The sequence below is a fragment of the Babylonia areolata genome, chromosome 1, assembly GCF_041734735.1.
Source record: "Babylonia areolata isolate BAREFJ2019XMU chromosome 1, ASM4173473v1, whole genome shotgun sequence".
Classification (NCBI taxonomy): Eukaryota; Metazoa; Mollusca; class Gastropoda; order Neogastropoda; family Buccinidae; genus Babylonia; species Babylonia areolata.
This window is the reverse complement of record NC_134876.1, coordinates 77,291,835-77,306,674: the sequence shown is the minus strand read 5'-3', so window position 1 is coordinate 77,306,674 and position 14,840 is coordinate 77,291,835. Positions and strand designations below refer to the sequence as shown.

At 36.3% G+C, this 14,840-nt stretch overlaps 2 protein-coding genes across 4 annotated transcripts in view; one reads left to right on the top strand and one right to left on the bottom strand.

The window, feature by feature from the left end:
* LOC143287698 (prolyl 4-hydroxylase subunit alpha-1-like) overlaps positions 1 to 13,226 on the bottom strand; it is a 35,236-nt gene extending 22,010 nt beyond the window's left edge. For 2 of the 3 annotated variants that reach the window (XM_076595931.1, XM_076595923.1), the window contains exons 1-3: positions 12,791 to 13,226; positions 5,477 to 5,631; positions 3,651 to 3,812 (exon numbers count right to left, since the gene is read on the bottom strand). In XM_076595931.1, the coding sequence (XP_076452046.1) occupies positions 3,651 to 3,812; positions 5,477 to 5,631; positions 12,791 to 12,966 (493 nt within the window). In that variant the 5' untranslated portion in view covers positions 12,967 to 13,226. The remainder of the gene's footprint in view (positions 1 to 3,650; positions 3,813 to 5,476; positions 5,632 to 12,790) is intronic. The other variant, XM_076595914.1, reaches the window with a different exon arrangement.
* Positions 13,227 to 13,378: 152 nt separating this feature from the next.
* The window catches only part of LOC143287693 (neutral ceramidase B-like), a 37,080-nt gene continuing 35,618 nt past the window's right edge, over positions 13,379 to 14,840 (top strand). Inside the window, exon 1 of the mRNA XM_076595899.1 lies at positions 13,379 to 13,678. Within this exon, the coding sequence (XP_076452014.1) occupies positions 13,541 to 13,678 (138 nt within the window). The 5' untranslated portion in view covers positions 13,379 to 13,540. The remainder of the gene's footprint in view (positions 13,679 to 14,840) is intronic.

Below are 14,840 nucleotides of genomic sequence, written 5' to 3'. Positions count from 1 at the left end.
GTAAATGTGCATATTTGACATAACAGAAGTCCAGTCATTTCAGCATCCTTGATTTGCAGTTCCCTTTCTTTTTCACTCAGTTTTGCTTTAAGAAATGACACCTCCTCTGTCGTTGTTCTTAGTTCCTGTGTGATAATGTCCTCATTTTTTTCTTTGCTGCATGCTGGCTCTGGGTCTGAAGTAGGAGGTAGCTGACATTTTTTTGCTTCTTCCTGCTGTCTCTGATGACCTCTGCACTTTCAAAAGGAAGTTCTACTCCCCCTGGTTTACTTCTGTTTTTACGCAGGCGAGCCTCATCTGCTCTGAGCCTCCCCAGTTTTAATTTGAGCTGTTGGGTTGGTGGCAAATCTCTGACCAGGTGTCATTTATGCAATGTTGCATACTTTATCCTCAATATCCTAGCTAAGTGACATACTTCAGACACAAGACCAATAGGACAACTGAGTAAAGCCTCACAGTCCTCTACAGTTCCTTTCAAAAGATCTGCACGTGTAATTCCAAACTTCTGACAGGAGGGGCCAGGGAAGATGCATGAATCTTTCCTTTCTTGTAAAAAACATTCAGCACCACTGATCGTTTCACACTTGCTGAATTCCTTAACTATTGACACCACACGTGGAAAGGTACACTCTGGGAACAATTTGTGTAGAAAATGTTCCATTTCCCCCCAGGTTTTGTTTTCTTGATGCTTTAACATATTTAACTGCATCAAGAGTTTGTTGTTGGATGGAACCTTGGGTGCTGATGGTGGTCTTCTTCGTCCACTGTGTGCAACAGTCGCCCTTAAGGCTTTATACTGATCATCATCTGAAATACACAGGCATGAAATTTGAGACAGCTCTAATGCTTTAAAATACTTTTTTTTTTAATTTCATAGATGCTTTTGCATATATATCATTTATATGTGTGTGTGCATGAGTGTGTGATGAATGTGCACTGATACATGATCTACTAATTTCATTACTACTCCACTGTAATGGTTTCACTTAAATTGATGTAAGTTTTATGTAACAACATATCTTAAACTTATTTCATGTTTACTAATCATATAAGTTAATTATTCTTTAAATCATTTACACACACACACACACACACACACACACACACACACACACACACACACACACTAACTAATCCATACTCAGGCAACCTCATGTATGCATGCTACATCAGTTCAACAGACACTAACTCTGTGCATACACTCTTAGTATATAAGATACATACTAATGCACGCACGCACGCACGCACGCACGCACGCACACACACACACACACACACACACACACAGACGCGTGAAATTGTCTTGGCGTTTGATGACCAGAACAGAAGTGGAAAGATACACGTGTTCCCATGCTGTCCGACGTCGGTCACAATATTAAACCATCAATCCGCTCTCACTAACTCAAAACCCTTGTACAACAAAAAAATTACTGAATAATCTGACACTTCATCTTCTAGATACAGCTGTCGATCGCGGTAAATTTTTGAATAAAAGATCATAATTGTGCTAAAAAAAATAACGTGACTGACGAAGCGTTACTGTTCCCAGTTACACATCAACACTGCTGAAGCAAAGTTGTTAGGATTCATCCAAACCCACAAAAATATTTTTTAAAAAATATGATTTACATTTATTTTCAAAATAAACATATTGAAAAAAAATTTGCTTACAAACCTGTAAGTTGGCGTGTTTTCCATTCTTCAAACGATGATGACGAGCAGACGGCTTCGATCGCCGCCATGGTCGAGCAGCGTTGCGGGATCCGAAATCGGTCACTCGTTTTTCTTCCAAAGCGCGTTCGAGACTCTTTCTTTATAGAAAAGCCATGAATTGCACTTGAAAGTGCATAGTTTAAACTTTCTTTTCTTGTAATTTGCTCGTGATTTGAAACACTGGTTCGTATGTTATAGGGTCGCAAACATCAGTCTCACACTTTCGCTGCGACTTTCAGATCTACTTTCTGTGAAAACCCCAACAAATTTCTAGCAAATCTAAACTTGAGAATCCTGGCTTGCCAGTGACATAGTTTCTAAATTTATACATGGCCAAACAATGCAGCGCGAAACGATCGAGTGACACACATGTTATTCTGCTCGCGCGGCAAGCACGGCGGAGTCTGTCACCGCAGTAAAAATCGACGCGACACCCTTTGTGTTTAAACGCCCGGCACATACCAGTTTGACTCGAATGATAAAAACAAATACCACAGGAAGATAGATGAAAGAATGAACTTTATTCCAGTATAAGATTGGTGTCATTTAATTAAGTTTGGTAGTGAAACGAGCGAATTGAAAATGGTCAAATTATGGGTCTGGACTGCGCTGTTAACCACAGCCACAGTGGCCGCGGACTGACCTACAATAGTATTAGCAGAAACAATTACAGTACACACCAAGGCGCCAACCTCAAGTTAAGTTCATTATCTGTACTCCTACCAATGACCAATATTTTCAATAGGTTTCATGGAGCACAAACAATTTTTGTAAATAATCATAATGTAATGATAGTTTTACTGGTAGAAAGCCACAACAATGTAAACATACACAGAACTGTGTATGGTGTCTTATAAATAACATTGTAACAATACTCCTTCCAGTTATCATTAACCCTTTCACCGTCAAGGTCGCATTTATGCACAGGCGTGGTAGAGTACCCATGTCACTGAAAGGTGACCATTCATTGGTCTGTTATCCAAGAACCTACTGCTCTTAATGTTCGGTGGTAGGATAGGCCGTATTTTCTATACATCACAGGGGGAATCTGCAGCTATTCTTAGCCACGGTCTTTTCTGTGTTCATACCACATGGGAATTTTGTACTCTGAATTGACTGGCGGTGAAAGGGTTAAGCTGATGAAAAACCAATCTTTAGAAAAAAAATTAGATCCACTGAGCAATAAAATATACCAAACACTGCAAGGTGAAATCATCAAAAGCTCCAAAACTGATCACAAAGTAAAAGCTGAAATCACATGCAATATACTTAGGATACTTGGATGACATTTATGATGCATTGATACAAGGATACGCTTCTATGTATGAATACAGGAAGCCTTGATGAAAAGTGTAGAGCATATTTTCATTTCGAGATTGACCAGATTCCTTTGATATTGCCTTTTTTTCACCAAAACATTATTGGCTGATCTTGTGGTGGGCTTAGATCAGCTGCGACTAGTGATTTTATTTGGCGACACCCAAAACATTATAAAAAATATTTGCAAACATTGAACAGATCATCTAGTATCGGGAATCAGTGATATTGTTAAAATTTTCATTATTGTACTATTTTCTGCATTTTTTTTAAGAATAACTCAGTTCACTTTGCTTGTACTAGAGTAAGGTGAGAGAGTACTTGTTGAAACCTGTATACACAAATGTAACCATTCTGCCTCATTAACTTAAGTCATTTGCTCCCTCATTCACTCTCTCTCTCTCTCACAGAACACACATACACAAGCCCACACACGCACGATCTGCTCTTAAATATCATTTGCCAACATTTCAGACGCACTCAAATTAATTTTCTTGTCAACATCCAATCCAGATCTCATTCAAACAATACCATAAATTCAGATACTGTAACATCTCTAAAACTCAGTAACATTTCACAAACAAACATAATGCAAATAATCACTGCAACTGTTATTGTACCTGACAGTGTTGTTGACACAACACCAGCTATGTCGCCATGGGCAATTTTGGAAGTGTCCAGATGATAGGTGTCTTGCAAACGCATCAAGGCTGTGGCAGCACCAGTCAGATCTTCAAAGGTGGGCAGACCTTGTCTGGCAAACTGAAGCTCTAAGTTGAAATCTGATGACAGAGCAATGGTAATTAATCATGCTGCATTGTGGCAAACACAGGATGTTTGGTATTCTACATTTAATGAAATCATATTATCAAACATACAAATTTTTTTCATGTGATACACAAATGAAAATACTATAACTGGAACAGGCAAATATCATCAAACATACAATTTTTTTTCATGTGATACACAAATGAAAATACTATAACTGGAACAGGCAAAAGCAAACTGCATCAAATAACTGACTATCATTTTTAATTGCGGAGTGTGTACTGCACATGTGCTGGTGTGGACAGACACACAAAACCTAGTTGAAGAAAGAAAGACAAAGAAAGAAAGACGAAGTTGGATGAATCAAGTGATATGGATCCATGGCTACTGCTTAATCCTTCGCTAAACAAGTCTTCAATAACAAAACTAAAGGACTAAAAAAAAAGAGAACCCTGTGTCTGTGTATGGATGGATCCAACAGTTGATGCTCTCCAGAATAAATAAAAAATAAAATAAAAGCATTGTACTGCAAGTTAAAAACAAGAAAACCAGCAGACATTTATCCTGTAATTGCAATCTGTGCATGTGCACATCATGCTACACTGACTGTCAATGCACTCCGATCACATTCAGCTGACGGCAGTGTCAGCTTTCCATTTTGTGCTGACAGCAATGGATGCAAGTATGAATGTGAGAGATTGTTCTGATATCATTTCTAAAACTTGTTAAAACATGCACACACACAATAAATGAATACATAAATCAATATATATATATATATATATACACTGACATCTAGGACTTTGACCTGCATTCACCACAGGCATGACATTAGCTAAAGGACAGGTCACAAATTTTGGGGCATAGTATTAGTAATATTTTTTCTTTCTGTGTTTTTTTGTTTTTGTTTGTTGTTGTTTTTTTGCCCCAGAATTTCATACCCTTCTTTTTTCCCTTCATTTTGATTATGATGAATGATAATGATAGCAGTGATAAAGTTACAGCTATGGGGATCCATTTAGGTCTGGGACTACATGACAAGGTTGTACTCTCATAATGTATCCCAGCATCAAACCGGTCTGAGAAATACACTCAGACAGACACCTGCAGTGTTAGTCAGACTAACAATGCATTTTGTAACTGAAATGGGTGGTTCCAGTAGATAAAAAAAAACAATAACTTTTTTTTAAAGTACACTTCAGCCAAAAATGTACTATGGATTTCATATTATCATATTGATAGAAATGATTAAAAAAACACTTGAATCATTTTTTATTATTGATAGAAATGAAGTCAGGAATTCAGACAAGAGCCAGCATGTTAATAACAATAAGTAAATAACACATCAAAGGCTGCACAACTTCCGCTATTACAAGTGCACACCTGTGTACAAGTCAACCCTCTCCTTTCCTCCCGCCAGCCTCCCAACTGACAACTGTGGCAGGGTGAGATGTACACACTCACTCTGTTTACACAAGAGTGCAAACAATGACAGGTGATCTTTATTTCTGTGCCGCTGCCTTTTTTGGTGTATTTATTTTGTGTGTGTGTGTGTGTGTGTGTGTGTGTGTGTGTGTGTGTGTGTGTGTGTGTGTGTGTACCCAAGCGTGTGTTTATGTCCCTTGTGTGGTGTGCATGAACATAACACTAACAACTTGTCCCCCCCCCCCAACTATACCTTTCAAGGAGTTATTTCCAAGCAAGGGTAACACATCTTTGTCCCAGTCCAGGGTTAATCGTTTGATCAAGAGGAAAGCATTCACTGGATTTCCCAAATAAAAGCTGGGATCTGAAAGAGACTTTCTGCTGTGTTCTGCATAGTCTTCAGCCACTCTGAAACATGGTAACATTAGTTAAAGTAAATATATAGTAATTATATTACAGCATGAATACTGTTATGAACTTAAAAACAACAGAATGACATTCGTGCACTTTTTTCTTTCTTTCTTTCTGAAATGGTGCATGATTCAGTCTCTATACAAGCCAAAGCATTCAATCTGAACATTCATTAAATATGTTCTGTCATCAAAGTGTTTAAAAGAGAACAAACAAGAAGAGAAAATTTGAAAATTAAAAAAACAAAACAAAAAATAAACAAACAAAAAACAAATTTTATCATCACTGTCATCAAGACAAATCAAATAGCATATAAATGTTGATATTGACACAAGTTTAAACGATTCCTTGTGGATAATGTAAACTTCTAGTTCTATAAAATAAGTACAGTTCTACAAAATGCTACTCTCCCTCTTCCATCTCATCAAAAGATAAAATTTAACTTATTTCCTGCTATAACTCACTCACTCTCTCTCTCTCTCTCACACATATATATATGTACATATTGTATGGATGGATGGATGTGTGTATGTTGGATGATGTATGGATGTGTCTATCTATGTATATGTATGTATGCATGTATGTATACACAGATATAATTATATATCTATATATGATATCTATATATATATCTATATACATTTATACATACACACAGAAATATCTATCTATATATCTAACATTATGTGCGTGTGTATGTATAATGAACAGAGAGAGAATGTCTCTATTTTTGTGTGTGTTTAAATTATCTACACATCACTTTTCTTTTCATATTTCAATTTTTTCTTCTTTCAATTGGATTAAATAATCAGCCAATCAGTAACCACTCCCTGTTAGAATATTACTAAAATTTGTCAGTATGACTATGAATTAAAAATTTTTTTTTTAAATTACAAGAATTTTTAAAAGATTTTTTTTTTTTAATCACAAAACAATAACTCCAGACTCCAGTCCAAACTGTCTCATAAACAAGGTCACTGATAAACTGAAACATGTACCACTGTGGGAGCTGGCCATTCATCATTAATTCTATGATGACAGCCAAAGCCGTCACTTTAAACCCAACAGCATTCTCAAACTGCCATAGATATCTCAAGTTCCTGGCACTAAAAAATGGTTGAAGCATCCAATCGCAAGAATCGATCATTATTCAATTATCCACAATGCAGAATTGCATCACACACACACACACACACACACACACACAGGGACAGAATTGCATCACACACACACACACACACACACACACACACACACAGGGAAGTTCCTGCATGGCGAGATTGAATGCCCCTGGTTAATTGTGTGTGGTGTCAGATGTCCTTCCCAGACCACTAATTTCCTGTCCCTTGTCTGTTGTAATAGGGAGGTTAGCTCTATGACAGCTTCTGGGCTGGCCTACCACATTCAGATGGATGCTTTGCAGACAGTAACTCAAGCCTGATACAAAGCGGCTGACTAACAAATTAGGAAATAGCATGCAGGCCCCTGTGGCAATGTGTAGGTGTGTGTGTGGGTGGGGGGGGGGGGGGGGGGAGGAAATTGCCAGGGAAAGGGAAAAGGGGCTCATTGAAAAGGGATCTGTTTGCTCATGCCATTTTTCCCAAAGGGTGTGACTGAATCTGGCAAGCCATTTTGATGAACATTCCCTTTCTTCTTCCACAGCCCTCAGTCATCATCATCATCTCTCTCTCTCTCTGTGTGTGTGTGTGTGTGTGTGTGTGTGTGTGTGTGTGTGTGTGTGTACACATGCATGTATGTGTGCCTGTGCAGATACTGTGTGCAAGTACACACATCTCTCTCTCTCTCTCTCTCTCTCTGTGTGTGTGTGTGTGTGTGTGTGTGTGTGTGTGTGTGTGTGTGTGTGTGTGTGTGTGTGTGTGTATCAGTACTGATATCGTATTTAGAGGCATGTGTGAACATTAGCATATGTGTGACAGTGAAAATTAGAACAGCGGAGAGAGAGAGAGAGAGAGAGAGAGAGACAGAGACAGAGAGACAGAGAGAGACAGAGAGACGGGGGAGAGAGAGGGAGAGAGAAGTTTTTAACAAAATGAGTATCCCAGTTAATTTGCTAGAACTAATACATGTATATAAACTGTTATCACTGTATAGCTTGGTAATGTGTTTTTGTGGTATTTATATCAGTAGTTCAAATTACTGTGAGGACAGACAAATGTTTTACAAATACACATGTATATAAGCAAATTCTAATTAAAAATCCAACATTTATTTCTTCATAAATTATGGGAAATGTGCTTAAAATGAAAAGGTTTAGAAGACATGCAGATAACTGAAAACATAATCATGTCGTATCATCTCCCATCTTGACAACTGTAGGCTTGCCAAACTTTTAGCCTGCATGCTCTATTATCTATATGTTATTTAGGTGGTGGTGTTTTTCTGTATGCACACAAATTACAATAGTGAATATGGGGGAGTTTATGTTTATATTTATGGGATGGTCCCATGGACAATAAAAGCATTTGGATATAAGTTAACAGTTTTTGACTCACTTGTGTAAACAAAGTGAGTCTATGTTTTAACCCGGTGTTCGGTTGTCTGTGTGTGTGTGTGTGTGTGTGTCTGTGGTAAACTTTAACATTGACATTTTCTCTGCAAATACTTTTTCAGTTGACACCAAATTTGGCATAAAAATAGGAAAAATTCAGTTCTTTCCAGTCATCTTGTTTAAAACAATATTGCACCTCTGGGATGGGCACAAAATTTTTTTAAAAAAGCCTAATTATATGCAAACTGCATTTACTGTTATATTTATATTTTTTGTATTCTCTAAACTTGGCACTTTGACCTCTTATGAGTTATTCTGACCCAACAACAAGAGCAGTCATTATTATCATTTTTTGTTCAAACAGGAACTTCTTTTGCTAAGCATGGAAGTTTTATTTATTTTGCAAACGTTTTGGTGCAGATAGTAAAAAAGGGAAATTACTCTGTAATTAATACTAGGGGACTTAATTTATCACAAGCGAGTCTTGAAGGCCTTGCCTCTCTTGTTATTGTTGCAGTTGTTTTGATCAAGAAACTGGCCATTTTCATAATTATATGTGGTAGTGTGGACTGAAGTTCCGATTACCTCCCGTTTTGTTTTGTTGTAGATTATTGATGTAAAAAGATTTGGAAGTTAATTTTTGACTCACTTGTGTAAACAAAGTGAGTCTATGTTTTAACCCGGTGTTCGGTTGTCTGTGTGTGTGTGTGTGTGTGTGTGTGTGTGTGTGTGTGTGTGTGTGTGTGTCTGTGTGTCCGTGGTAAACTTTAACATTGACATTTTCTCTTTTAATACTTTGTCAGTTGACACCAAATTTGGCATAAAAATAGGAAAAAATTCAGTTCTTTCCAGTCATCTTGTTTAAAACAATATTGCACCTCTGGGATGGGCACAAAAAAAAAAGAAAAAAAAAAGAAGCCTAATTATATGCAAACTGCATTTACTGTTATATTTATATTTTTTTGTATTCTCTAAACTTGGCACTTTGATCTGATATTCTGACACAACAACAAGAGCAGTCATTATTATCATTTTTTGTTCAAACTGGAACATCTTTTGCTAAGCATGGTAGTTTTATTTATTTTGCAAACGTTTCGGTGCAGATAGTAAAAAAGGGAAATTAATCTAAACTGATCTTTCTCATCTTAAACATTACATTTTGAAATTATACTCCATACATAAAAAGCTTGTGTGTTTTACTCTCAGTGTACAGGGCTTTCACTGTGTTCATTCGCCCAAGTGGTCTTTTTCGGAAAACACTAAAATCAATACGACGAGTGGATTTTACAGATCTACTGGCTGAGCCCTGAAGGTCATGGGCAAAAATCAATTGTGTACACATATTTATACACGTTCAAAGCACGTGCTCATATTCTTCGCGAACGCAAACGACGCCATTTTGTTTCAAGTTGTTGACCTGCCCGTTCAATCCTATATTCAATGGACAATACACGATAACATGTGATGGAAAGTTGGAGAAGGAGACCGTTAAATATTTATTCAGAGAAAGATTTGTGAACGCCTCATCACTTACTGGATTATGCCACAAACTGCCATAAAAATATCCACAGAATCAGTTGGAATTCACAGTTAAAAATTGTAAACCATGCAAGTTAATACCCTTAAACTGATCACGATGAAACGAAAAAAATTTCCAGTTTTGACTTTTTTCAAAATGAAGTCCTTTTCACTTCTTAGAATGTTTAGAAGTACTTGTACTTGGCTCTACATGTTATTAGTTTAACAAAATACTAAATTTTCATAACTTTAAAACTATAAAACTAGAAAACATAAAAGAGAAATTGAATCGACTGTGTCGTACTACATTCCTGGTGGGTGTAACTAAACTTGTACATCTATCTAGATCTAGAGAAAACAGCTAAATGTTGCAGTGTGATTGGGGTGATTGCCACGTCTCCTTTACCGCAGACTTAAAAAGAATTTTTTATTGCCCTCAAAGATTTTTTGAATGCCCAAGATACACCAGAATAATATGATTTAAACAGTGTTCTCACTGTGAATACCGCAATTGATTTATCACCCTTTAAAAAAGTATGTTCAAATATTAAATTGTAGAACGTCAGTTAAGGAGCCACGATAGTGTAATGGGTAAGACAGTTTCTTCTCACCCGAACACACGGGGTTCGAATCTGGTTAGGACTTCTTCTTTTTTCTTTCTTTTTTTTTTAACCCGAAGCTTTATAATAACAAATACAGAACACATTTTAACGATTAGATTTTTTTTTTTTTAAGTGTATCACAAGTGAGTCTTTAATGCCCTGCCTCTCTTGTTTTTATTTTTTACTTTTAATTTTTTATTAATGCTTAATTAATTTATTAACCAAGAGTATTTGTAGTATTGATGAGTATTTTAATTTTATTTTTAGGATTATTTTTGTTATATGAATAATTTTATGGATTATGGATTATACATTAAATTTGATGTGAATAGTCTGATTTTAGTTTTTAAAAAGACGCCAAGAAGCCGCCATGTTCTGCACCCTGTAATAGTTTAAGTCTGTTGTTGTAAAGAGGCGCGGCGGCAGCCGGATTTTTAAAAAACATTTTATTATTATTATTTTAGAGGGATTATGATTAGGAGTAGGAACAGCAAAATTTGGGTTTAGTAAGGGGTTAAGATTAGGATTCGCCAAATTTTGGGACTGGGATTTGTTAATAGGAGGACAGGAAAATTTTAGTTTTTTGGGTTGTAGTTTCTGTTTGTGAAATAATTGTGGGAGAAGTTAGAGGTGCATGGTTGTGTGTTCTTGTGTGTGTGTGTGTGTGGTTTTTTTGTTGTTTTTTTGTTGTTGTTTTTTTACCCATTGTCCACACCATAAGCCCCTTCTAAAATACACCTTGATTAATAAATGGTTGTTTGAATATGAAAAAGCAGTCTCTGTTTAATTTGTGTATTGTTAGTGAGGCTGTATATTTGTTTTGTAAATTTTTGTATGGTGTCCTGATTAGACTGTATGACTGGGTGTTGATATTGCTGTTTGTGTATCTGTGTGTTGTTCTCTATTACTCATAGTCAAGTGAGTGAGTTGTGGGTGCAGTGGGATCCTGCAAATTATAAATTTAATGTGTGCAGCTAAGCCTTCATATATTTTCTAAGGGAAATAACCCCTGGGTTTTATTTATTTATATATTAAATACTTATTTTCTTCTTTTTTTCTTTTTTTTTTTCTTTTTTTTCTTTTTTTTTTTTTTTTTTTGCAATTTAATCTCTTTTCTATTTTTTTATTTTATTGACTTATTTTATTTCATTTTATCTTATTTTATTATTTAATTTATTTTATTTTGTTTTTGGCTCACACTGCCATATATATATATATATATATATATATATATATATATATATATATATGATCTGGACAGATGAAATATACTGTTCACAAATTAAGTGGATGAGAAATATACTGACATGTAAATTATGCTATTGGAAAACAAGGTTTAGAAGATTCCTATCATAATCATATACAGTGCAATTATAATTTCCTTACTGAGGTGGGTTTTTTTTGTTGTTGGTAGTTTTCTAAAGACTGGCTTTCTTTTGATCTCTCTCTCTCTCTCTCTCTCTCTCTCTCTCTATATATATATATATAGAGAGAGAGAGAGAGAGAGAGAGAGAGAGATCAATTATTCATCAGTGCTAATATTACAAAATGTATATATTCAATCCGTGAAAATTTGCACAATAACTTTTCTTCTTTTATATATATATATATATATATATATATATATATATATATATATAGATATATATATATATATATATATATATATATATATATAACACATTGAAAAAAGTAAGCAGTATTTTACATGTTCTTTTTTTAAACATCAAATTGTTTACAAGACCTTATTCCAATATAATAATAATAATGGATACTTATATAGCACACTATCCAGAAATCTGCTCTAGGTGCTTTACAAAAACGCTTTGTTAACATAAAACATTACATCTATGTTACATACACATACCAAAATATGACTACACACACACACACACACAAACCGCATACATGCATTTTAACAATACATGTGTATCTAACAGCTACCCTAACATATGCACACATAGGCAGGCACAAACTTACATAAACGCACGTACACACAATACACATTCAAATACATGCATGTAGTTATGTACACATACATATGTATACATACGTAGTCAAGCACAGCTAAGGCAAAGGAAGTGGACCTGCCACAATTGAACTTACTGCTGAGGGAAAAGGTGAGTTTTGAGACGAGATTGAAAAGATGCGAGGGAATCAGAATGACGGAGGTGTAACCACAAGCATAAACTATGACAAACAATTAAATTCTTTTGGACTGGCAATGACAACGTGCTATTTCAGAGTTTCGTTTTTATCGATTTAGCTCAAGCTCGCCTTGTGCGATGCATAGTAAAAACTGTCAGTGATCAACTTGTCCAGTTCATTTACTGACACCGGATTGGACAAGTCGAGTTTGAGCTAAATCGATAAAACGAAACTTGAAACTGCTGGACTGCACATGATCGACGAGCTTCAGCAAAATAAAGAAAACGAAACTCTAAAATAACAGGCTATTATAGTTAATCGATACCACAATGCTGTATTCCCACAACTTCGGCATCACCAGTTCAGCTGTTGCACTTACTTTTCCAGCTTGTTCAGCCTTTCTCTCTCTTGCTGAACATGACTTTTAATCAAAGATGCCACGTCTCTTTCAGCATACAGCGTGGATTCCAGGTGAGCCATTGAGGTAAACACTTCACCACGTACCAAAGATGCCACGCAAGCAAAGAGCAAAAAGTTCTTCAACAAATCTGGCATGATGAAACCCGATCGACGCTGCCGCTTCTCGAAGACTAAAGTTTGAGAAAAGTTTACAAAGTTTTCCCAGGCTTGATCTCGGAAGTGACACAATGTCGTCTGCTTAAAGTTGCAGATTTGTAATGTTTATGAGACTGGTCAAGTTGATTTCAGATCCTGCAACTTGCACACAGATGCGGATGCAGGGAATGAGAACTGTAAGCTAACGTAACAAAGCGTGGTTCTAGACGTGTCAGTTGGTGCCTACGTGCCGAATGCAGTGTTCGCCTTCCGAGCCAATGTGGAAAGCAGCTTCCACTTTGTTCGTCTGCAAATGCATCGAGCGTTCACATGGTCTGCTATTTTTGGCAGCGAGAGTCGATTGGGGGTGAATCCTCGAACAGTCCATTTTTCACGTGGGGATGATCACGTGAGAAAGTCCGTTTCTGCCAAGCCAACCCCTACCACTGGGTACAGAAATTTCGGTCAGAGGAAGTTTAGTCGGCACAGTCTGCAGTGCTATTGCTCACAAACAGAATTGAAAGAGGGAAAGAGTGCCTAAGACCAGGCCGTCTGAGTAGACACTCTGAGAATCATGGCAATAGGACTGTCCGGCTTTGCAGGACTCCTGTCCGTTTTACTTCCTTGCTTTCTCTGTGTTGTCGGGCAAACAGAATACCAGATAGGCACTGGTATTTTTGACATAACTGGCCCTGCAGCCGAAGTAAATTTGGTGAGTTCAAGTTTGCTCAAGTCGTAGACTTGTAACAGACCAACTTGTGACGGACCAAATACACATTCAGATACAATGTATGTATGTATGTATCTACTGTACTTATAGCATGTTCTATAAATGGAGAGAGCATGTGTTATCATATATAAAAAGCCCAAGAATTGGATATCAAGACACAAGCCTGAATGGCTCACTGGATCTCTCTCTCTCTCTCTCTTTCTCAGAGAAGATATGGGTCTGTAATGGAATAACAATGCTCATATAGTTAATGTTTAGAAATATTTAGGAATATTTTTCTCCACATGTCTCAGTTTCACTGCTGCTTGCAAAGACCTTGCTAGTAGAGCAAAAAATGCTTTGTTGTGCATCTATGCAGAGGCTTTATGTATTCTTGATAATAATTCTTTCCAGCTATTTATTAAACTGTATGATTCACGAGTTCAACCAGTACTACAGCATATGGGTCCGAATTATGGGGATTAGAAAAAGCCTCAGTTCATTGTGAGTCAGTACATGTATTTGCAATTAAGAAGTATTCACGAGTAGGTATGCGTACATCCAATGATCTCGTTTACGGTGAGACAGACAGATATCCTACATATGTGAATTCTACAGTTAGCTGTATTCATTACTGGCTCAAGTTGATTCAGTTGGAAACATTTAGACTTCATACAAAGCTTATAAAATGTTATATGACTTAGATATAAATGGAAAGACAAACTGGGTTTAAAATATTCGTATTTCTTTGTATGAGAATGATTTTGGTGACGTCTGGGTAAATCAAGGTGTTGGCAGTGTAAATGGATTTATAAATGTCTTTCATCAATGTTTGATTGAATGTAGGTGGCAGAACTGAATGATCACATTGATACAAGCGAATGATTTAGTTTGTATAGGACATTTTGTAGTGCTCATGACCTTAAATATTATTTGCAAATGAACATGGATCAACAGTTGAAATTTGTTACAACAAGATTTTAATTTGGCATTTCCGACTTGATCGTACACCGATTTAGATATAATTCATGTAATGATTATGAACTGTTATGTCCATTGTGCAGAACATCAAAAGATGATGATGTGCACTTTGTTCTCTGTTGTCCAAAACTTAGCGATATTAGAGCTGAATTTATTAATCCTAAATATTACAAAGATCATTGAC